Source organism: Humulus lupulus, chromosome X (assembly GCF_963169125.1).
Source record: "Humulus lupulus chromosome X, drHumLupu1.1, whole genome shotgun sequence".
Lineage (NCBI taxonomy): Eukaryota > Viridiplantae > Streptophyta > Magnoliopsida > Rosales > Cannabaceae > Humulus > Humulus lupulus.
In genome coordinates this window covers 117305830-117328148 of record NC_084802.1, presented here as the reverse complement: position 1 = coordinate 117328148, position 22319 = coordinate 117305830, and the positions used below count along the sequence as shown (strand labels likewise).

The 22319-nt window shown below is 37.4% G+C and overlaps 2 protein-coding genes across 2 annotated transcripts; one reads left to right on the top strand and one right to left on the bottom strand.

The window, feature by feature from the left end:
* Positions 1–9140: 9140 nt before the first annotated feature.
* On the bottom strand, positions 9141–12101 carry LOC133803878 (protein DCL homolog, chloroplastic). Its single transcript, XM_062242021.1, has 3 exons — positions 11683–12101; positions 10807–10921; positions 9141–9479 (listed from the first exon to the last, which is right to left on the bottom strand). The coding sequence occupies exons 1-3, from the start codon at positions 12039–12041 to the stop codon at positions 9306–9308; spliced, it is 648 nt and encodes a 215-aa protein (XP_062098005.1). The 5' UTR covers positions 12042–12101; the 3' UTR covers positions 9141–9305.
* Positions 12102–12173: 72 nt separating this feature from the next.
* Positions 12174–14668, top strand: LOC133803879 (uncharacterized). The gene is made up of 2 exons (XM_062242023.1): positions 12174–12741; positions 14193–14668. The coding sequence occupies exons 1-2, from the start codon at positions 12589–12591 to the stop codon at positions 14358–14360; spliced, it is 321 nt and encodes a 106-aa protein (XP_062098007.1). The 5' UTR covers positions 12174–12588; the 3' UTR covers positions 14361–14668.
* The last annotated feature ends 7651 nt before the right edge of the window (positions 14669–22319 follow it).

Here is a 22319-nt window from a genome sequence, read left to right as displayed (position 1 = left end):
TCCTCTTCTGTTAAAATGATTGATTGTTTTTTCAACCGCTGTTGTTTCAATAACCGCTGCTCTTGGACAAACTCCACACTATTATTAGTTTTCTACTCATTAATATACCTTTTTTGGGCCTTGCTGCTCGTGCCCACCAAATGACGTCCTCTACAAATAGTAGTTATATCTCCTCCTACTATTAGGGGAGGGTCGACCTGATTCATCTGAGCTCCAGGCTGACCTGTCGGGGCTTTTCGGAGCTGGATGAGGATTCTGCTCGGCAGATTGATTGGGAACTGCCTGATTTCTGGCGTAATGGGATAATGGTCCAGCCTGAATGAGAGTCTCAATCTCATCTTTTAGGTGTTAGCAATCATTGGTGTTATGACCGATGCCATTGTGGAACCAGTAAAATTATGAGGTGTCTCTCTTTTCCCTCTGATGCCTTAAAGGCTCTGGCTTCTTCCATGGGAGGCGATTAGAATTTGCTAGAGATATGTTCCCGGGTGTCCATTAGGACAATGTAGGTAGCATAAATGGGCTTGAATTTCTCCACAGACTTGTTCTTCTTCGTACTATTCTAGTCACCCTCACCATTCCCCTTCCTCTTGTTGTTTCCCACTTGGTTATTCTGGGTAACAGGTTGAGCCGTAGCCGCAACATCTGTCATTGCTCCATCGGGTTGGATAGGGGCTTGGCTGGTTCCTGCGACAGCAGATCGTGCCTCTTCCAGGTTTATCCACTCCTGAGCTCGGGCCAAGAACTCATCTACACTTTTAACTCCTTTTCATTGGAGTTCTTTCCATAGGTCGCCTCCCACTAGGATTCCTGTCCTCATCGCCATGAGCTTGGAGCTATCATCAGCGTCCCTAGCCCGTGCTGCATCATTGGCGAATCTGCTCAGAGATGCTTTCAATGATTCACCAGGTTGCTTTTTCCTCTACACGAGCTGCCTGTGAAGCTCAGAATGCTCTCTTAAACTCAGAAGACAACCTTTTCCACGAGCTTATCGAATGCTTCATGTATTGTTTAAACCACTGTCTGGCAGGTCCGACTAGAGTCGCGGGGAACAGATACATCTTAGATCGTGCCCAACATTGTGGGCCATCATCATTGCATTGAACATCCTGAGGTGATCGGATGGATTTGTGTTTCCATCAAATGTCGGCATATTCGACATCCTAAAGCTAATAGGATATGTAACTGTTGCAATGTTTGGAGTGAAAGGTTCGAGCTCCTCATTTGAGTCGCAATCGTCCATCCTCTTTCTAGATAAGAGCCTCTTCATTTATTCCTCCATCAAAGCCAATCTCTCAAGGGTTAGGTCCTTGGTCTCTAGGTTAGATGGGGGCAGTTCAACATCTCCCATCCTATTGTATGCATTTGGCGGGTTGTTGTCCCTCCAAGTTTGAGCTTGGTTAGGTGGGACATTCCCATTGTCGCATACGATAGACGAACCTCCCTTAGGTCGAGTATAACTAACATCCTCATTACGAGCTGGATACCTTATTTGTGAGTTCAAATGATCGGATAGGTCGGGCTGTGGATCATACCGAGGACTTTGTACTAAGCTCAGATGATTTCTCAGGTCGCTCTCAGACCTGCCTCCATGTTGGTTCCACGTCCAGTAACTTCCATTTGCAAAACTTATGGTGTAACAACCTAAATTTGCTAATAAGGCTTAAGGGCCTTGATTAGTGTGCCAGGAGGGCATAACTGGATTATATGTGATTTAATGATTAAAAGCATGTTATATGATTATTAGAATATATGAGATGCATGACTATGTGTATTAGTATGCACGTAGGCCCTGATTAGGTTAGAAGGGCATAATCATAATTTTGGCCCGTTGAGGGCATAACTGTATATATATGTGATAAATTTATGAGACCACATTATTATGTGGATATATTTGTAATCTGTGATTCGAGGCGATCCTCGTGAGATATTTAGCGAAAAAGTCACGGCGGGGATTTATACCCGGCTCGGGACGAGCCTGGGGGTATTTATGGAATTTATAGGATATATTGGGGTCTATTTTGACATTGAGGAATATAATTGGTGATTAGTTAGGTGTCGGGAAGTAAGCGGTAGATATTTGAGACACTCGAGGAATTAGCGGGAATTTGGTGAAATGACCAAAATGCCCCTAGGTGGATTAAAAGGCTTAGAAATAAAGGGAGGGAAAATTGGTCATTTGGCTTATAAGGGATAAGAGTTAAATTGCTTTATGCCTTAGTGGAAAGTCTAGAGTCTGAAGGAAGTTAAAAGAAAAGAAGAAGAAAAAGAAAGAAGGTAAATAGAGGCCATATCTCCACCCATTCGGTTTAGGTTTCTACCTTAATTCCTAAAGGAATTTGAAGCTAAAACTCAAGGAGATTCTGGGCAGGAGCTTGGGGCTAGAGTCTTTAGTCTGGCTTGAGGAATTATCAAGAGCAATCCATCCATTTTAGGTAAGATTTTGAGGTTAATATTCAGTTCCTGGTAATGGTGTTGAGCTGGTTTTTCTAAGCAAAGTTCTGTGGGAATCCTAGGGAGTTGAGGCTGAGGATTTGAGGAGGAGAAGGCTAAGCAAGAGTGGGAGACAACCTAGGCTAAGCTCATCAAGAAAAGGTAAGGAATTCTATTTCAAGTTCTGTGGTTTCAATTGTTGTTTTTATTGAGTTTCTGAGCTTTAGGTCCAGCCATGGTGATTTCTTTGATTTGGGGTGATTGAGTTGTGTGTGGTTGGGATGTTTGGGATGAGTGGAGGATGTTGATAGGCTTGTTTTTATGTTTGGTTGAAGTTTGGAAGAGTTTTGGTGAGGTTTGGCTTGAGGAAAATGCAGGGTTTGCTGTGCTGTGATTAGCGCTACAGCGCTAGTCACTGGGCGTTGTAGTGCTAGGCCATGTGTTCTAGGGTGTTTTAGGCTCTGTTTGTAGCGCTGTAGCGCTACCCTGTTTCCAGAAAGGGGTTTTTAAGGTTATTTTCAAGGGTTTTTGCCCGGGGGTTCGAGGTTTGATTCCACCACCCCGTTTGGTGGAATTAGGGCTTCCCGAGGGCTCGGGATTGGTCCCGAGGCTAGGTTTTGGACTTGAGGTTTGATGATGATTCTGATCTATGGCTGTGGCTAGGTGTACGCTAGGGCTCGGACGAGATCATGTTTGAGGATCAAATTGAACAAAGCTAGCGAATCTAAAGGTAAGAAAACTGCACCCGGTTATGTGTCTGTATGATGTCATAGATGGTATTATGCCATGAGACATGTGATAAACGACCTAAGGGTGCCGTAAATTATACTTGCGCACAGGGCGCGGCTCGACCACTGGTAGCTGAGGACAGCTCAATATTCACTGAGCTCGGTTTAAGCGGGCCAGAGTCAATGGGATAAATAGAGGGTGCAGCTTAAGGGTGTTAACCCTAGTTATCATGTGTGAATTGTTTATTGACATGGAATGATATACTTGGTATACTGAATACTTGATTACCATGAATGCTTAGATTGTTGAGTACATGCTTATGTGGTATGAGTTATCTGAATGTCTGTTGAATGATTATGCTCTGTTATTGTGTTTTCTTGCTGGGCCTTGGCTCATGGGTGCTACGTGGTGCAGGTAAAGGAAAAGGCAAGTTGGACCAACCTTGAGGTGGAGAGCTGCGGGGCTGAATGTACATAGTCAGCTGTTCGGCCGCCACGGCCGAGGAGTGGAACAGGACGAGAAATGCTTAACTGTCTATTTTTCCTTAGAGTGGCTAATCACTGCATTTAAATCTTGAATCTTTTGTAAACAGTCTTTAACTTATTTCTTTTGGGATCCCATGTAAAAAGAAAATGTTTATTTATAAGAAATGCTGCTCTTGAGACCAAAATCTTTTAACCCTAGTTCAACTATAGTTTCAGTAACACGTTTTGAAGTAAATGACTTGATTAGCAAGTCTTTCACCTTTATAAACACACAGTGTAACGGTCTTGGCTATCTAGGGCGTTACATATGGCCCGCAGCTGAGATCAAGGACCTAGATTCTCAGCACGTGCCTGTGGGGCGTAAGTATCTACTAATGTGGGAGGATTTCTCCTACTGTTCCCACGAGCTGGAGCATCTCGTTGTGGGCGAGGTGGTGTAGGATGTCTAACAAGTGATGGCAGATGCCTTTTTGGCGAGACTATCCTCGTTTGATCAGGACGAACTAAATTAGCTCGCCTCGGCTCTACCCCAATGTCCTGAGTTCTCTGCGCCTGGGGTTCTGATCATGGCACAGGAGGATTCACTGAAGCATTTTGCCTCCGTGAACTTGTCCTAGCCCACCCCGGTTGATTGTTGTGGGCACTCCTGGGAACCTGTGAAGGTACGGAGCTGGGGGTCGCCGTTCCGACCGACCGACTGACATGCTGATGATGACCCTTGTGATGACCAGTGGGTTGAGCACTTCAGTGATTTCACTCTGAAGGTACAAAGCTCAGAGTGGCAGTCCTGACAGAATGACTAGGTTTAGATTGGTTATTCCTATGGGACTTATGAGACCCAGTTTCCTCTTTCCGACATTAACGTCGGTTGCAAGAGGGGTTACCAAGCCAAGACCTCCTCGATCTGTCTATTTTCCCTAGCGAGATGGCTCTTTAATTGGGCGTTCTCCATCTCGACGACAGTCAAATATCTTGAATTAGGATTTGGTGGGAGTGACGCTGAACTCCCAGCGTCGTCCTGACCTACCGGTTGCTTCCCAGGACGTTGTTGAACATCTGGGCCCCTTTCAATGGGACAACGGTATGATGGGCCTCCTGCCCACCACGCTGCTCCATCTCATTGTCATGCATCGATCGAGTGAGCACCAAGATGAATGTCGATTGAAACTTGTGAAGCACTAATTTCCTCTCAATGAAAGCACCAAACTGTTGACACAGTCTTTCGCCAATAGTAGATTAAGTAATCTAATGGGGATATTAGTGCTCAATTGTAAACCATAATGAAATATTAAGAACCCTTTTGTACACACACAACTTTTACGTGGTTCAGTGGTTAAAATCCACCTAGTCCACGAGACAGTATTATTGCTTTTCTCTCACAATTTCTGCAAAGTTTTAGTAATACAAAAAGTTCGTCCCCTTCCCTATCCATTATCCTTGATATTTTTAGGGGCATTTCCTGGACAAATTTGGGTAACCGCATGAATAAATAAGGTATACATTTAATACAGATTATTCCTATTTACATTGGGATATGATTTGATAACATAATAGAATGTACTCCTGCTATCTCGAATAATAAATGATAGATATGCAATACAGCCTGAGTATTAATGAGCGTATAAGGAGCCTCCGGATCTCTTGGGATCCTTCAATATGCGTTCTGACCAGGTTTCCATGAGCTGGATATCCCACCCGAGCTATTGTTCAAAGACTATCTGAACCATAGTTTGTACTAAGCTTAGAGCGCCCAAATGTGGATTTGGCCATTATAAGTCTCCAACTAGATTGTTATCCTAAGAGGCGGTCTTATAGCAACCTGTACGTCGTGTACGAACTTGATTGAGTCTTGAGCTGCTCACAAAATTATTAACTAGATGTTCTACTTGGTTATTTTTCCGCATATTCATTTGTCAGCTGTACCCGAGCTAAGTAATTAAACTCGTGTTAATTTTTAGGGTACAATAGTTATAATTGTTACGAGTAAAACAGAGATACATCACTTATCATCATGGTTGATAAGAGAGACAAGTTAGAGAGAAAGCTACACAATCCAAGGAAAGAAAAAGGTGGAGATAAACGGTTTGGACTTTAGTGCTAGACGAATGGGAGAAGCCATTCAAATGTAGAAATATATTAAAAATTAACTTGAACTAAACGCCTAAAATCCTTTCCAATCAAAACATACAACTTACCCATTCCCTAATCTTTTCTTTGCTTACCAAACATTCCAAACATGCTCTAAGAAATTAACGTTCATCATAGACTTTAAATGGTGCACTTAAACCTTTGTCTAAGCATAAGTTCAATAGCGAGAACAATCAAACATTACAATTAAAGACGTTAGGCAATACATTCCTCATCCATTGAACACGATAATCATGGTATGAGTAATGATATGTGCACTAAAATTATGCACCAAAATATTACGCCAATTGACGTGATAATTTTATTTAACTAATCAAATTTATTTCAGGCGAGACTCACTGTTTTAAAAAACAGTATCACATCAATTGGTATAATATTTTGATGCATATTTTTGGTGCACAAATCATTATTTATCATGGTATATTATGATTGTCTCACCAGTTACACTTGAGTTGTAAACCTTGTTCCAAAAAAAAAAAGCCACAAGACATGCCTACAAAGAGAATTGATTACCATGGCACACATATTTGGATCTCCAAGGAGGACATAGGACATCATTGATCATCGTGGCCTTGCATCATATTCAGAATGATGAGTTTTGATGTCCTTAGATTGACAGTTGTGAAAGGTACGCAAGCATACTACCATATCACTCGTGTCTAATTTCTTTGATCAAAGTACAAATGGGGGAGGAAGACCCAGTCTATAGAACAAACAAATATAAAGAGAGATTGATTATGTGACCAAAGTAAATTGGCAGTTAAGTTGTCAACAAATACTACAGCTATCTCTTAAGTAGGTCCAAAGGACTCAGCAAACTAATAGTTTTTATAAATATTTTGTTTTGGGAAATTTGAGTTTTTATGCATTATGTGGGGGATAAATAAAAAAAAATACATCACACTTTACACATAAAAAAAATGAGTTATTGTTTGCCATTCTTCCCAAAATATCCCTCCCATATTCCTCTCTTCTTTCTCTCTCTTTCATTTCTCTCTTCACTCTTTCCTTTTACCTGTGCTAGCCACAACTCATTGTTGTGAAAAAATATTTAGAACCATCATTTATTCTTCACCATGAGGAGGAGCTCTACAGTTAATGTGGAATGTAGACCTTCATTAACACCATCTCTCACATCGAAGCTCCCATTCCATTAACACAATCAATTTTTTTTTTAATTTTTATGATTAAATCTTAAACTAAGAAATTTTTTAGTTAAAACAATAGTCTATACATTTCGAATAAATCTGGGCATGATTTTTTGTTTTTTTCGCAACTTTTTTCATATTTGAAACTCTGAAAGTTGCAAAAACTCGATGCACCTCGATTCCCAGATCGATAGGGCCTTAAAAATCAAGATTTTTGTGAAAAAAAAAACGATATGGCTCGATGAAATTCGATGCCGCCTTGATGCATCTCGATAAACCTCGATGCACCTTGATGGGACCTTAAAAATCAAGATTTTTATGAAAAAAATAATCCGCCTCAATGAAATTCGATGCCACCTCGACAAACCTTGATACAATTCATTGAACATGCATAACTTTTCACTCCAGTGTCTGTTTGAGATTTTTTTTTTTTTTTTTTTGCATTTAGGTATTTTTTTGAGGTCTACACGTTTAAGATGTTTATATACACATTTGGGAAGTTTAAAGCTTAAAAACATACCAAAATTAAAAAACTTCGAGTATTTTTTTGAACTTTGGGGTGTTTTCAAGCTTTAAAATTCTCAAATGTATATATAAACATCTCAAACGTTTAAACCTAAAAAAAAAAATACTAAAATTAAAAAAAAATCACCTCAAACTGACACCCAAATGAAAAATTATGCATTTTTATTAATTGCATCGAGTTTCACCGATGTCCATTGAGGTGTGTCGAATTTTATCGAGGTATGTCCTTTTTTTTCATGAAAATCATCATTTTAATGGTCCATCGAGCTGGACATCGAGGTATATTGAGGTGCATCAAGTTTTATCATGAAATTGATGATTTTAAGGCCCCAACTCGACAAACCTTGATGTAATTAATTGAAAATGCATAACTTTTCACTCGGGATTCTATTTGATGTGATTTTTTTTAATTTGAGTATTTTTCTAGAGATCTACACGTTTGAGATGTGTAAATACACATTTGGGAAGTTTAAAGTTTGATAACACCCCAATGTTTAAAAGAATACCCTAATATTTTCGAAGTTGGGCATGTTTTCAACTTTTAAACTTCCCAAATGTGCATGTACACATCTCTAACGTGTAGATCTCCAAAAAAAATAACCAAATTTAAAAAAAAAATCACCTCTAACGAACACCCAAGTAAAAATTTATGTACTTTCAATGAATTGCATCGAGATGCATTGAGTTTCTTCAAGGTGTATCGAAGAGCCTTAAAATCATAATTTTCATGAGAAAACTCGATTTACCTCGATGATCCCTTAAAAATCATGATTTTCATGAAAAATTCGATTAACCTCGATACACCTCAATGAAACTCGATGCCATTCATTGAAAATAGATAATTTTCACTCAGGTGTCCTTTTGAGGTAATTTTTTTTAATTTGAATATTTTTTTAGGTCTACACGTTTGAGAATTATACATACACATTTGGAAAGTTTAAAAGTTGAAAACATGCCCAACTTCGAATATATTAGGGTATTGTTTTAAACTTTAGGGTGTTATCAAACTTTAAACTTCTCAAATGTGTATTTACACTTCTCAAACGTGTAGATCTCTTAAAAATACCTAAATTTAAAAAAAAATCATCTAAAACAAACACTCGAGCTAAAGTTATGCATTTTTAATGAATGCCATCGAGTTTCATCAAGGTAGGTCATTTTTTTCATGAAAATCGTCATTTTGAAAGGCCCATTGAGCTGAACATTGAGGTATATAGAATTTTGTACAAATTTTAACCTTTCAGAACTAAAAAAAATCGTGAAAAAATTGCACAAAAAACCAAAATATCATGCCCACATTTGTTAAAAATGCATATATTAGTATCTTAATTGAACTTATAGTAGGTTTAAGTTCGAAATAATCAAAATCTATCAAGCGGGTTGTGATGGAGGTGCTCGAACATGAGGGAGAAGGAAAAGAAAAGGGGGGAGAGAAGATGAGAAATATATATAATAGTGAAGGACAACTTATGTTAGGTTCATTTATGAAAACAAGAGAAGTATATTTTTTATTTAAGACCCATAATACATAAATAATCAAATTTCCTTGTTTTTTATTTTTAGAGAGAGAGAGAGAGCGAGAGACGTGGGTCCGAAGGAATTGTAGAGAAAGCATAGAGAAACTTAATAATAAACATATAAAAGCACAAAAGATAGATGCAAGTCAACAAAGTGAAGTCCAATTAAATAATTTTCATTGTCTTCATTTTTAAAGTAAACCGTTTAGTTTTAGTCCAGGATTATCTGCTGCATTGACAATGGGTGAGTTGTCGGTCGCTAAACCAATATAAAATTTCCTTGTTCAAAAGGGGAAAAAAGTCAAACTTACCCCTAATAATTATAAACCACTACCACGTTTGAAATGTTCTCGTATGAATCTTTCTGCGTGAGACGGGTACTTCTCTCGAACATATTGTCGAAGACACTTCTGGTATGAGAAGTCTATCCATGCTCCATCAGTTCTAATGATAAATAGGCACCGTGAATGACTGAATTGGGGGTGTCGATCAACCTTCAGCAATGACAAATAAACAAACATGAATTCGTGTTGTAAAAACACACAATGTGCTAGGATATTATTCTTGCAATGCCCAAGAAACAAAGAAGAATCAAGAAAAAAGTAAGCACAATTTAACGTACACCAACCAATACACAAGATATTATTCTGCACTGTGCCCACGTGCACAGGACAACTTATACGTTAGGAAAGATAAGTTAAAAGCGGCATAGAACATGATGCCAGGCACACTAAACACAACATGGTGTGGAATAACACCCTAACTCAATACGTTGGAAAGAAACAAGGGGAGGATATGCCACCCTGATGTTCCAAAGAAAACAAAAGCATAAAACTCAGGTATGAACAATTTAATGTGTTTACATCAGCTTCAAACCGCATAGAACATGCATTTCTAAATATGATTTGGTAAATCATTGATAAGCTTTGTGTTTGTAACATCAATTTTAATCTCAATGTTGGCTCGATTCATTCTTCAAACGTATAAATTATATAAAATCTTCACCGAGGAAAAGCATACATCCCAAAGATATATCAAATACACTCAATGACCCTTACGAAAAAGCTGCAAAAAGAAAAATCATATTCCTATACACCGCTCGAATAAAATTTTAATATTCAACTAGTTGTGATTTAGATAAGCTGACTTCTCCTTTTACAATAAATCAAACATAACCAATTGATATAAATGTTCAAGATCCATATTAAAATTTAGCATTTCCTTTCCCAGTTTCACATTATGTACAAAATCAGGGTGATTGGTGCTCTTGTGTCCAATTAAAGATATTAATTGTTATATTTACAGAATATATAAAATATCTCGCATTAAGAAACTTTATTGTATTATGAATAAATAAATTCAGTTAAAGATACAGAATACAATGTTTGTTCCTTTTTGAAGTACATTAGTTCCTGAACCACATAATCATGTACATTTTTTAAAAAAACCTAAATGCTTCCTTTTAGTTAATACCCCAAAACTTCTTGTTTTTATGCGTAGTGGCACTGAACCATTAAAAGGGAAGCATACATACAAATTTACAAGTTCTCAAAGGGACAGACAAACTAAAGATGCATTTGGGATGAACTTCACATACATTGGGGGGAATGTACTACTACTAAGTAGTTAGAAGTAGGCAATATGTGCATATAATGACAACTAAAGTGTCTGAAAATTCACGCTTTAGTCTGTATAACTTAGTCAGCAAGAAGATTGGAATGCCTCTATAGAATCACAAGGATATACATATAGAACTAACGCAACTGAGTGAATCGCGGCAATTTAACAAAAACACAATGATAGAGTAAATTGCATTTTTACCATAATAGAATCAAGTCCGCATCCGATTTTATCTTCAGCGTGCGGATGATAGGAAAGGAGTCTTTCCACTACAGCTTTCTCATCCTCCGGTGTTAATCGTTCTCCGTCCATATACCTAAAAACAGAAATCAGTTAGATTGAAGTATCATGTAACACACTCTCATCCCAGCACATGAACAGAAGTTTGACTTTAAATACTAAAAGTTGAAGATGAAGAACAATCATAGCACACATAGGATGCAAAGTGACTACATACTGACCAGCACAAATAAGATTTCACAAATTATCTGCCAGGTGATAAAGCATAAAAAACTAAAACTGCAAACAACAGGTGCTTCATTTAGTTACCCCTTTTCCCTTTTCCACTTAACTTTACATCGATTTCAAACATAACCCTCTTGTTTTAATGGTGATATACGCAGTTACCCCGAAACAGGAATTTGTTACAGATACCATAGATCAGAGCCCATTTAGTCCTAGTACTTTAAGAATATCCCATCAAGTAAAAATGACATTTAAGGATCATGGACAGCATAACTTGAGCATAGCATCTTTAAAACCCTCATTAATAAAGAATAAAGAGCCACAGCCCACAAGAGACATTTTAGGATCTTAAACAGCATAAAACTTGAGCTTCACAGTTTAAACAACCCTTGATATAAAGAATATGCAGCCACTGCCCACAACGATAAGTTTTCTTAGCATTGTTCCAAAATGTTAGGCCCTTATCTTCAAAATATTACTTAATTCCATACACTTCCTCAATTTCCTTCCTTTCCTTTCTGGTGCCAATCACTTAGCATCAACTATACCAAATTTAAAATTATATATAATAAATAAATAAATTTTGGGCACATCCAGGAGAAAAACACTCACAATCCCGAATGAAGGATGTTCTTGGTGAGCAAAACAATAGGCGAGATGTCCTTGAGAATCTCTTCCTCTTTATTTTTCCACTGGCGGTAATCAGCGTCGTTCCACCTCTGGTACTTGGTCGAGTCCTTAACGCTGTGTAAGGAACCGGAGTTATCAGTAGATGACGACGTGTTCTCCTCCGGTCGAGTGGACTCAATGGCGGCGGTGCATAAATGCCAACGAGGCGGCGGTATGCAGCAGGCAGAGAGTCTGTAGTGGTAAAGTTGAAGTCGGAGGTGGAGGAGCGGAAAGCCTCTGAGAAGCATAGGAGCCGCCATTGGATGCGTCGCAAGTAAGTGCGATGATGCTGATAATCCCATCGTGAACCATTGTCTTTGAGAATGCCACCCAACGGATTTCTTGGTCCACCAATCTTCACAAATTGGCCCAGTTATCTCTAATGGGCTTGTGATTTTCCGAAGAGACTTTTACACAAAGTAACTAAATTAGCCCCGTTTTTAAATATTTATACATTTTAAAGTTTTTCTTTATAGGGTTTTTACAATTTTTAATTTACAAAAATACAGTTTTGCTTACTAACACGTTCCTCGCTTTTTCTTCTTCCTCGATCACCTTTTTTCTTTGTCTATTCATTTTCTTCATATTTCTCTCCTTTTTTTAGCTATCAAAAGCATGTTACCATTTTCTCCCCACAATCTTACTCATAATCTTCTCCCCCACAATTTTCACTCACTTTCTTAATTATATTTTAAAAAAAATTCATCACATTTTTCTCATAATGGTTTCTACTCGTTCAAGCTCTTGCTCTCCTCCATTCCAAAGAAAGTTTCAAAATTTGATAAGGCTAAAAAAATTTCCGTTTCGAAAAGGGAAGTAGAGTTTAAAGTTGACCCCAAACCAAAATCAATGGCAAAAAAACCTACTGCCAAACCTTCGAAGGGATCATCTTCTAAGAAAAGGGCAGCTTCAAGTGATGTTGAGGAGCGTAAGTCGAAGAAGTCGAAGCCGGAATCAGATGACCGTAATGAATCTGAAATTTCTGAAACTAAGAAAGTCAAGGTTTGTTTTAAGTTTTTTTTTTTTAAAAAATTACATGTTGCATTCTAAGTGTTGTTTTGGTTTTTCGTTGTTTTATTTATTTAGAATTTGTATTCCTTCTTATTTTCTGTTCAATATTTGGTTATTCCCTTTGTGAACATTTTAGAGTTTTTAAACATTTCGATTATTTTTTTTTTTGAATTTTTTGTTCTTTTAGTTATTTGAAGTCTTCAATTTTCGGTAGTTTCCTTTTTGTATATTTTAGGTTTTTTTTTTTACTATTTCTATAATAATGTTTATGCATTTTTCAATTTTTGTTTATTCGCATGTCCCTTTGTTGTTGTTTTATGATTTTCTTTTTGTTTGTTGAAGGTGATTTCGTGCCTTAGTTGTATTTCCCTTTTCTTAATGTAGATTTTTTGTTGCTTATTAGTTTTTTTTGCTTAATGTTGTATTTTGTGCAATGTTTTTGTTATGTTTTCCACTATTATTCTTGTTATGTTTTTCCCCATTATTCTTTTGTTATTCTTTGTTTCAATTTGTTTCTGTTGTAGGATTGGAATTATAAAATCAGTCCAAATTGATTTTTTTTATTCAATAGTTGTTCCTAGTTCTACTTATCAAGTCATTATGGATCTTAATAAATATTTTATTGATAAGTAGAAAGAAATGTTTTCTCGTACTTGTTTTGGAAGTTTTGTGAAGATTCCTGCAATTACTACTCAGTCTCAAGTAATTCATGGGTTATTGTTGAGGGAGGTTAAGCAGCCAAATGAGTATGAGTTTTTGGTTATGGTTAGTAGTGTTAGATTAAGGTTTAGTATTGAGGAGTTTGGTTATATTATTGGTTTAGATTGTGAGGGAGATTGCAATAAGTTTAATTTCAAATAAGAATCAGATGGCTTGCTTGAAAAATATTGGCTAGGTTCTGATAAGATTTATAAGCAATCGATTTGAGAGTGTTTTAGGGCTAAGAGGTGGGGTGAAGATGATGATGCAGCTGCTAAATTTTCATTTTAGTTCTAGGAAGGAGAAAAAACTTCTTAGTGAAGATTTAGATGTTGTTGATAGTGGTTGTTATGATGATTATGCGTGGAGTAAGATATTTTTTTAATAGACTATTCAATCTTTGAAGGTAAAATTAGTTAGTTAGTATAATGCTTTTTATCATTCAAACAAGGAAAATATGGATCCATATTATAGGCTTCTTGGATACCTATGTGTTTGAAGTGTGGATTTATGAGTGTTGTCGAGATATGATTGGGAAGTGCTGCAAATTGGTTTTTAATGATATTCCTAGAATTATTAATTGGAGTAGTTCTACCACTCCTAACTTCAAATTGTTGAAGACGACCATTTTTTACATTCCAGCAAAAAATGTAAATTTTCATGTGTTGTGTTAAATTTTAGTTGTTATATTATTTATTTGATCTACTAATTTTAATTTGTTTTTTTTAATGTTTCTTTTATAGTTGAAGTTGGAGAATATAAAACGAAGCGATGTTGAACATGTTGTTTTGAAGTTTGAGGACTTTGATTTCAACACTGATTTTAAGGATCATGGGAAAGGCGAGATTCATTCTGAATCTAATGTAGATATTGGGGATCATGACATGTCAACAACTCCATCTGTGGGTTGATTCTATGTTGATGATGTTGGTATTGATTGTGTAAATCAAAGTTCGCAGTGGAAGGGTGACAATAAAAATTTAACCAATGCTTGATCCAAGATCACATATATACCTATACATTAAATTAAGATTCATAAACATAGAATCATACCTCTCGTAGCTTATCAAGAATCCTCACTATCTTTCTGTAATTTAACAATGAACATCCAATCCAATAAGACTGGTTTAAGATCTACACCAAGATCTTCAAAGTCAATCCTCAACACACAAGGACATATGTGGACACGTAGGATATAGAGAACAAAATTTAGACTTTCTTGATCTACTCAACGCATGAGATCAAGAGATATTTGGAGAAGACAAAGGCTCTGAGAGAGAAACGAAGTTTTTCAGGTTTTCTTAAAAACTGATCAAAATTGTATCTTTTTTTTCGTTCTATAATTTAAAATTTATAAACCTAAAATTAATCTAACAAACTTAGACTTAATCAAAATTGATTTAGGTATTTAAAATTAAAATTATTTAATAAATATTTTAATCTAATCAAATTAAAATAATTATTTAATAGATAAATAATTCCAATTCTTAACAATTAAAATTTGACTTGAACAAACTGGGTTGTGACGTGTCACACGCCAGTCACTATGCAAACACAATAATGAGTGTGTGGCACACATATGCCTTCCCATTTTTATCTCATTTACTTATTCAACTAATAAGACAATATATTTATGCATTAAAATAATATAATATTTCACAAATACATAATTATCTGTTAATTCAAAATTAACTTTATATTATAATTTAAATAATTTATTATCATATAATAAATTAATATTTCTCTCTCATTATTAATTAACCTAAAGTTAATTAATACAACTAATATATAGTTTTCAAATAAAACATATTAATTTATTTAATTAATTAAATATACATAATTATTACTTAGCCCTGAAAAACTAATTTCTTGACAATTCAGTCATTTTCCCGTTTTAATTTTTAAATTACATCCACACTCGCGATAGTGTGGTATATAGGTGACTTAGGGACCATGAACCTATAATACTAAGCTCCAATAAACCAGATTATTAATTAAACTCTTTAATTAAATAATCTTATTTATTAATTCTGAAATTTCGTTTTTAGTAATTACCAAATTAATTAAACCAGATGAATTAATTAAGGTGCAGAATGGTAATTAAATGTTTAAACAAATTTTAGATCTGTCGAGACAGAATAAGAACTTCTCATGACAGAAATTGAACACAATAAAAAGACAATGCAAAAACAATAAATAACACAACTAATTTTTACAAGGTTTAGAAACCCTTTCGGATAACCTACTCTTTGGGGCCACGCCCAGAGAATAAAACCAATTAATAAAGAATCACAAGTACAAAAATATTGACTTAAACAAAGCAAGACTCCCTCTTGAGATTTTCCGCAACTTTGTTGTACCTCTCTTCACTAATCTGGTTTTGATTGAAATGCCTAACAACTTGAACTCCCTTCAATGGCCAGCGAGTGCTTGCATCATCCCGAAGAGAGGCTTGTAAAAATCTTCTCCTGAAGACTATAAGAATTGTCTTCAAATTACAACTCGTATTCACTCATGAATGTGGTATAGAATCACCACAAAACTAAACACTCATTTTACTACAAGAACATGCGAATACAGTGATTTTGAATACAAACTATGAACCCTCACAAATATTACAATTCACTCACAAAACTATGCATCAAAGAGTTCACTTTTTCTCAAGGCCCTAGAAACCTATTTATAGAGATCATTTTGTGCTCATATATTCTTGATCAATAAAGATTTGCCAATTTAGTTGACTCCATTCCGATAGGCACAAATTTTGCGGGGACAGCTAATACCTGAGTCAAATCAAAGTTCTCAAAATAGAAATAACAATTAATTTATCAAGGATTGTATTTCCTGTAGTTAATTATCTTGGAAAGCACGAAAATCAATAGAAAATAATCCAGAAATGAATTCGAATAAGCACAGAATATTTTCTTTATAAAACCAAGATACAAATTCCTTTTATAAACATATTGAGAGAATATCAAACTAAATAAGGAATTATTTGCAAACCTTACAAAATAATGCAAGATATTAATTATGAAAATCACAATAAAAAGGAATTTAAAATGAACTTTTAAATAAAAAAAGATATCTCTATAAAATTTGCCAAGTTTAGGATTTACAATCTCCCCCTTTGGCAATTTTATAGACAAGACATATCTATTTTTTAATAGACCCTACAAAAAACAAGTTAGTGCTTAAATCCAGAAATAATGAAAAGAGTCCCAAAATGACTCTCCCTGTCAAATATAACCAAAGCACATAACTAAAACAAGTAACCAACACAGGTCAAAACATTATAAAAATAAATAAATAAATAAATAATACGAGTAGAGTACTCTATCTTCCCCCCGCATTTTCTATGAAAATTCCAAAGTAAAAAGAAACTAGAACTAAAACAAAGACACATTTAGTGTTCTTTTACATTTATTGAAATAAAATAAAAGTAGACTGAGAGGAAATGAAACCGTCATGGAGCTGGAGTGGTAGAGGCATTGATGATTGCCAAAGAAGCCAGAATTTGGTGCAGAGTATCCTCCATGGTAGTGAACCGCTCGGAGAGACTGGTAATACTTGTCTGGACAGAAGTAAGAGTAGTATGAACAGCAGAGGAGCCAAGTTCAACATCTCCAGACCCAGAACCTGCCAAGTTAATGCCCTTGACCTTTTTAGTTGTGGTAGGACCATTATCATCTTTGACCACTTTGAAAGTGTAGGTAGGATCAACCAAAGGAGGAATCAAGGTCTCGTAAGACTTCTTCAAAGGTCGTTGAGAGTCCAACAACTTGTAAATGACTAGACAAAACATCAAGTGTTGACCTTTGTGCTTTGCACCACTCAAAGACACTATCTGATCAAAGATAGCGGAAGCGAGATCAATAATAACACCCATCCCAATTTTATACAGTAGGAAGGCCATATCTTGTCTGATGGTCGAGGAGTGAGTGGTGGGAAGCCAATTGAACATGAAAAACTTGAAAAGAGTACCATAGTAGTGTGTAAGGCTCGAGACTCTAAGAAAAGCATTTGGTTCCCACACCATAGCTTGGCCAACTAATCCAGATAAAACTTGATCCTTTGCAAATTCAATGGAATCATCAATCTCAACAAAAACTAGATTCAGAACCTTAGCAATTTTTGCAAGACTAAACTTATACCAATGATCCCTAATATAAACCATATGAAACATAAAGGAATTCTAATCAAACAACTCATCATTCAGATTGGCATAAAATTCCTTAACTACCCGAGGCACATAATGTAATGCCCCGAAATCCCTAATGTGGTTTAATGGCTGGATTAGTAGGTCGGGAGGGCCATAACTGTTTAATTACGCCATTAAATGATAATATGCATGTTCATGTGAATTATATTATAATATGATGTTATATGCATGCATGTGGGTCCACATTTGACTATTATGATATTTTGGTAATTTGGACTGTTGAGGGCATATTTGTATATTTGGGTGCATATTGTGATTCATGAATGAGATCTCATTATTATGGAGATATATTCGAGCTATTCGGCATGAGACGGTCTTATATTATGGATTAGCAGTTTTGTCATAACAGGGGTCTTTTATTGGGATATTGAGTTATGAGAATGTTATTTGATGATAAATTGAGAGTTATTGAGATCAGGAGGAAATTCTGGAAGTTTTGACTATAATGTCCCCGGAGGTGTTTTCGGGACCCCGAGCACTAGGTTTTATTTGAGGTTACTTAAGCTTAAAGTAGCTTGTCAGATAGAATGTATGTTAGAAAACCTCTCGTTCTTTCCCGTTAGTTCGTTTTACCATTAGAAGCGTATTCGAATAAATCTCGAGTTCTAGGAGTCGGAATCAAGCGAGGATCGAGGCATAGCGATCCTAGGAAAGATTAGAAGCTTCTTGACCAAAGGATTTGACGAGAAACAACCCAATCAAAGGTAATCTAATTTTAAAGTTTTGAGCTTTTAGAGTTTCTAAGCTTAGAATTGGATTTTGTGAATCATTGAGTTTTTGGTTCGTTTGAGCCTTGGGATTTGATGGTTTTGGGTCATTGGGAAGCTTGGAAACTTTGATTTGATGATTTGGAAATGTTTAGGCATGTTTTTGGGAGGTTTGGGATGAAGGAAATCGTGTTTGGGCAGTTTCTGGGTTGGGGGCCCCGACCCTGTTCTTGGGGTGCCGCGGCCCTTGCTTCAGGAATGGCTGGGGGCCATGGCATAAGGTGCCAGGGCCGCAGCCCTTGGGCAGGTTTGAGCCCGTTTGTGTGTTTTGACCCCAGGAACATAGTTTTAGGCCTCGGGCTTGTTCCTACTACTTGGATTAGTTTGGATTGATGTCCCGGAGGCTAGATATTGGTTTGGAAACCTATGTTGATCATTTTTATTGATGATGTTCCGTATTTGGTTATGACTAGGTGACCGCTAAAGGACTAAAAGTTGATCGTTCTCAAGGGTCGTTCTTTTATTCATTCTAGCTCGAATTTGAGGTAAGAAAACTGCACCCCATATGTGACATGCATGGTTATTCTTAAGGCATGTTGATTGTGTAAATGTGGACATGAATTGATTATTGAATGCTTAGCAAATCTTGCTCACTTGTGCATGGTACTGGCTAATTAGTCAGATTTGGCAAAGGTGTCAGTATCAACTGTGAAGCTGGGACTTATTAGTCAAGTCCGGCGGTGGTACTAGGCACTGGTCACACAGTTCTGACTTATAAGTCAGGACGGCCTTAGCGTGTTCAATGCAAGCCAATAAAGATTAGATCTAATTGACATCTGCATTAAATGACTCAGAAGAGCGTTAATGCCGGACCGACCTCAAGTTCGATAAAAACTAAAAGCGCTTGTGTGACTTACCCATCAGTCACTCATCTGTTAAGTTAGAGACTTACCCATCAGTCACTCAACTGTTAAGTTAGAGGCTTACCCATCAGTCTCTCATCTGTTAAGTTAGAGACTTACCCATCAGTCTCTCATCTGTTTAAGCTAGTGACTTACCTAGCAGTCACTCATCTGTTTAAGCTAGTGACTTACCCAGCAGTCACTCATCTGTTTAAATTAGTGACTTGCTTGTCAGTCACTCATTATGGTTTACCAGAACCTCAAGTGATATTCACTCATCTGTTTAAGAGCTATAAGCTCTGTGTGATTATAATGATAATCAGTTGATAATGTTTATATGCAATACTGTGATTTCTTGCTGGGCCTTGGCTCATGGGTGCTATGTGGTGCAGGTAAAGGGAAATAAAAGCTCACCCAGCCTTGAGTGGAGAGCTTAGGTGGTGATGTGTACATATGCGGCCGCTTGACCACCATGGCCAAGGAGTTCTCAGAGGAACTAGGGGGTTTACCCTATTTTTGCCGCTTAGGTCGGCAGGTTTGTAAATTTGAAACAGTAATGACCAGTTTGAGTTGTAAATAACTTGTAAATGTTTTTGATGGCCCCATGAACAGTTTTATGTATTTAATAAACATGTCATTTCCTTTTTATTGGTTTTTCACCTTATCCTGTTAATAACACTTAGATGCATGTTTTTAACCAAAGGACTCGGGTAGCGGGTCAAATTTCTGGTTCACCATAACTGTTTTGGGGTAACCAGTGCGATACAACTTGGTATCAGAGCATGCCATGGTTAGGGTTCCTGTAGACTGGTTGGGCATGTACACACATCACTGAAGTCAAGCTCGACACATGGTTTGGTAACTATTTATGTAGTTATATGTATAATTGCTTAAATATAGTATATATGCTTTACCTGTATGCATGAGGCACCATGTTAAACATGTGCCCTGAAATATTATATCCTCAGCAAATGTGTGCTAATTAGTACTGAGATTGCTGGAACATACTTATCAGTATGGTTGTTTATGAATTATTATGTGATACATGCTATGTGCTAAATGCTATAAACATGTATCTGCCTGTACAACTGTATGACTGTGGAATATGATAATTGTCTACTTATTCTTGGACCATAAGGCGGCAAGAGGTTTAGTTATTACTACCTGACTGGCCATATTGATCAATGTTTCAGCAAGGTATAACAGATAAGAATGAATCCAGGGCAGACAGATACTTCAGCTGGCCAGAGTGATCAGGGCCATCATAATAATAGTCAGGGTCAAGAAAATGACCAGTCACAGATTCCACAGCCAGCTCCTATAAACTGGCAGCAGATAGTTACTAATTTGCATGCAACTGTGTTAAGACAAGGAGAGGAGCTTCGTCTCCTGAAACAACAGCAAGCGCCTGCAGTGGCCAGTGTATCAGAGGCACCTCCTGTGTCGGTGCCAGCGACAGAATAGCTGCCTGAGGTTGGAAATAAATGGGAGCCTCTTTATGAAAGGTTCAGGAAGCAGCAACCTCCAATATTTGAGGGCAGTGCAGATCCTGCCAAGGCAGAGCAGTGGATGAGTATGATTACCACTATCCTTGATTTCATGAGGGTATCTGGTAATGAGAGGGTGGCCTGTGCCACATATATGTTTTGGGAGGATGCCCGGATTTGGTGGGAGGTGATTACCCAGACCAAGAATGTTAATGCCGTGAGCTGGGAAGAATTTCAAACTCTGTTTAATGAGAAATATTACAATGATGCCATCAGGGCAGCTAAAGCTGAGGAGTTCATCAGGCTACTTCAGGGAAGTTTGTCAATCACTGAGTATGCCTTGAAATTTGATCGTTTAGCAAAGTTTGCTATGGAGCTGGTGCCCACTGATGGGACCAGGAGAGAGAGATTCTTGCAGGGGCTACAACCCAGATTAGCCCGTTATGTATGTATCACCACTGTGGCTGAGGTTACTACCTATGCACAGGTGGTTGAGAAGGCACTCACAGCTAAGAGTGCAGAGAACAAGATCTGGCGTGCAGTGCAGCCAGAAAGGATTTTAGGAGGACAGGTCCTCCATTTGTGGGTTCTGGTAGGGGTGTAGGCCCCAGTGAGAAGAAAAGGAAGGTTCCTGACACCTTCCCAGTTCCAGGTCCTGATAGGCGGCCCTGTGGTATTACAATGAGTCGTCCAGGGGGTAGTGAAGCCTGGAAGACTCGTCCTGAATGTCCTAGATGCAAGAGGCGTCATTTGGGAGAGTGTAGGGCAAAGGCGTGCTACTTGTGTGGAGCTGTGGGTCATTTTAAGAATGATTGCCCTCAGGCAAGAAACGAAGAACCCAGGAAAGCGGACAACTCGGTCCCAGCTCAAGTGTTCGTACTGACACAAGCAGAAGCTGAGGCTTCTCCCTCAGTTGTTACAGGTCAGCTTCTTAGTGTTGGAACCCCTTATAATGTATTGATTGATTATGGGGCTACACACTCTTTTATTGCTAGTAGTATTATTGATAGGTTGTGTAGACCCTGTGATTTTTATGCTGTGGGGTTTGGTACTTTGTTACCCACTGGACAGTTAGTGGTATCTAGGAGATGTGTCAGATCTTTGCCAGTGACAGTGGAGGGCAGAGAGTTATCAGTGGATTTGATAGAGTTGGTTATGACTGACTTTGACATGATATTGGGTATGGATTGGTTAGCCAAGTATGGGGCAACCATTGATTGTAGAAGGAAGATGGTCACCTTTGAGCCTGAAGGTGAGGATCCTTTTGTGTTTCTTGGTAATGTGCATGGACCTCGCATACCTATGATTTATATGTTGAGGGCTAGGGATCTATTTCAAGGAGGTTGCATTGGATTCTTAGCCAGTGTGGTTGATACCACCCAGGTCGTGCCAGTGAGACCAAAAGATACCAGACTTGTTTGCGAGTTTCTAGATGTGTTTCTAGAAGATTTGCCAAGGTTGCCACCGCATAGAGAAATTGAGTTCATTATAGAACTGGCACCAGGGACAGAGCCAGTGTCTAGAGCACCTTACAGAATGGCCCCAGCTGAGTTGA

Excerpts from the sequence above, each read along its gene's own strand:
- LOC133803879 (XM_062242023.1), top strand. The coding sequence starts at position 12,589 with ATGGCAAAAAAACCTACTGCCAAACCTTCGAAGGGATCATCTTCTAAG. Across the intron at positions 12,742-14,192 it reads CTGAAACTAAGAAAGTCAAG|TTGAAGTTGGAGAATATAAA; the intron begins GTTTGTTTTAAG and ends TTTCTTTTATAG.
- LOC133803878 (XM_062242021.1), bottom strand. The coding sequence starts at position 12,041 with ATGGGATTATCAGCATCATCGCACTTACTTGCGACGCATCCAATGGCG. Across the intron at positions 10,922-11,682 it reads AACATCCTTCATTCGGGATT|GTATATGGACGGAGAACGAT; the intron begins GTGAGTGTTTTT and ends TTCTGTTTTTAG. Across the intron at positions 9,480-10,806 it reads GCGGACTTGATTCTATTATG|GTTGATCGACACCCCCAATT; the intron begins GTAAAAATGCAA and ends TCATTGCTGAAG.